At 56.2% G+C, this 1,893-nt stretch overlaps 1 protein-coding gene across 1 annotated transcript in view; it reads left to right on the forward strand.

Annotated features, from left to right (window-relative positions):
- Nucleotides 1-1,893, forward strand: part of HJV (hemojuvelin BMP co-receptor) — an 11,578-nt gene that overhangs the window by 2,413 nt on the left and 7,272 nt on the right. The window contains exon 2 of the mRNA XM_015884321.2: nt 773-926. Within this exon, the coding sequence (XP_015739807.1) occupies nt 830-926 (97 nt within the window). The 5' untranslated portion in view covers nt 773-829. The remainder of the gene's footprint in view (nt 1-772; nt 927-1,893) is intronic.

Here is a 1,893-nt window from a genome sequence, read left to right on the forward strand (position 1 = left end):
CAAGGACAAGAAGGAGCACAAGAAATTCCTTTAAATGGGGGGGGGGTGGGTCTATGGCCCCTCTTATATGGAGTACATAGGATAAGGAAGGGAGGAAGACCCCCCCCAGCTGGAGCTCCCTCCTCTTCCTCACCCCACACCCCCCGTGTGTCCCCCCCCCCCAGCTAAATTTAGGCAGATCTATTTTGACAGCGGGGGGAGGAACGGAGCAAAGGATGGCAGTAATAGGAACGGGGGGGTCTAGAGACCATAGTCCTATGGGGTTTGGTTACCGGCCCCATAGAGCGGATCCCATTTGGGGTTGAGGAGGTGACGGGGGCAGAGGGGGCTGTGGGGTGAGTGGGGCTGAATATATGGGGTGGGATGGGGGGTGGTAATGGGGGGGAGGGGATATGGGGGATAATGGGGGGGGGGGTGGCACCTGCAGGGGTCTCCTGATGGAGGGATGGGCAATGGGGGCAGCAATGGGGCCCTGCAGGGCTGGGAGGACACTCAGATCCCATATAAACCCAGGAAGGAGACTCAGATCCCATACAACCCCAGGTAGGACACTCAGATCCCATATAACCCCGATGAGGACACTCAGATCCCATATAACCCCACTCAGATCCCATATAACCCCAGGTAGGACACTCAGATCCCATATAAACCCACTCAGATCCCATATAACCCCAATGAAGACACCCCAACCCCATACAACCCATACAGGGACACTCAGCACCCCCCACATGCAGGACCCCATAGGATCCCACCCTCCTCTTCCTCCCTCCAGGTCAGCAGCTGGATGAAGTCAGGCTGGGCCGGTGCTTGAGCCCTTTGCTCTGCATGGATGGGGATGGGGGGAGGCAGCTGCAATAGGATCCCGCAGCTGCAGCGACGCATCTTCCTCCTCCTCCTCCTCCTCGTGCTGCTGTGCTGCAGCCATGGTAAGGAGCCGTGCAGGGGATGCAGCGTGACAGGGGACCCTGCAGCCACAGGGGGGGGGTGGGAGACGAATCCCCCCCTCTCCCTCTCATCCCACCCCACTGCCCATCCCATCCCATCCCACCTCCTACCTCATCTCATCCTATAACCCCTCCTTCCCATCCCATCCCATCCCACCTCCCATCCCAATCCCATAACCTCTCCTTCCCATCCTATAACCTCTCCTTCCCATCCCATCACCATCCCATATCCTATATCCCATCCTACCCCATCACCACCCCATCCCATCCTACCCCATAACTCCTCCCATACCATCCCATAATCCCCCATCCCATCCCATTCCTATCCCATCCCATTCCTATCCCATCCCATTCCTATCCCATCCCATTCCTATCCCATCCCATAACCCCCTCCATCCCACCCCATCCTCATCCCATTTCCTATATCCCATCCTACCCCATATCCCCCTCCTTCCCATCCCATCCCATCCCATCCCATCCCATTCCATCCCATCCCATTCCAAACCCCTCCTTCCCATCCCATCCCATAACCCATCCCATCCCATTCTATCCCATCCCATTCCATCCCAAACCCCTCCTTCCCATCCCACCCCATATCCCCCTCATCCCATCCCATCCCATTCCATCCCATTCCATCCCATTCCATCCCATCCCATTCCATCCCATCCCATTCTACCCCATCCCATTCTACCCCATCCCATTCTACCCCATCCCATTCTACCCCATCCCATTCATCCATCCCAACCATCCCACCATCTCCACCATCCATTCATCATCCTTCTCACCCATCCATTCCATCCCATCCGATCACCACATCCGATTTACTCCTCCCATTCATATCCATCTCATTCTATCGCATCCATTCATACCAAAACTCCATTCCATCCAACCCATAAGCCATAACCCCTATCCCTATGCCCAACAGTTCTCCGCAGTGATAATCTCTCGA

Source organism: Coturnix japonica, chromosome 25, assembly GCF_001577835.2.
Source record: "Coturnix japonica isolate 7356 chromosome 25, Coturnix japonica 2.1, whole genome shotgun sequence".
Lineage (NCBI taxonomy): Eukaryota > Metazoa > Chordata > Aves > Galliformes > Phasianidae > Coturnix > Coturnix japonica.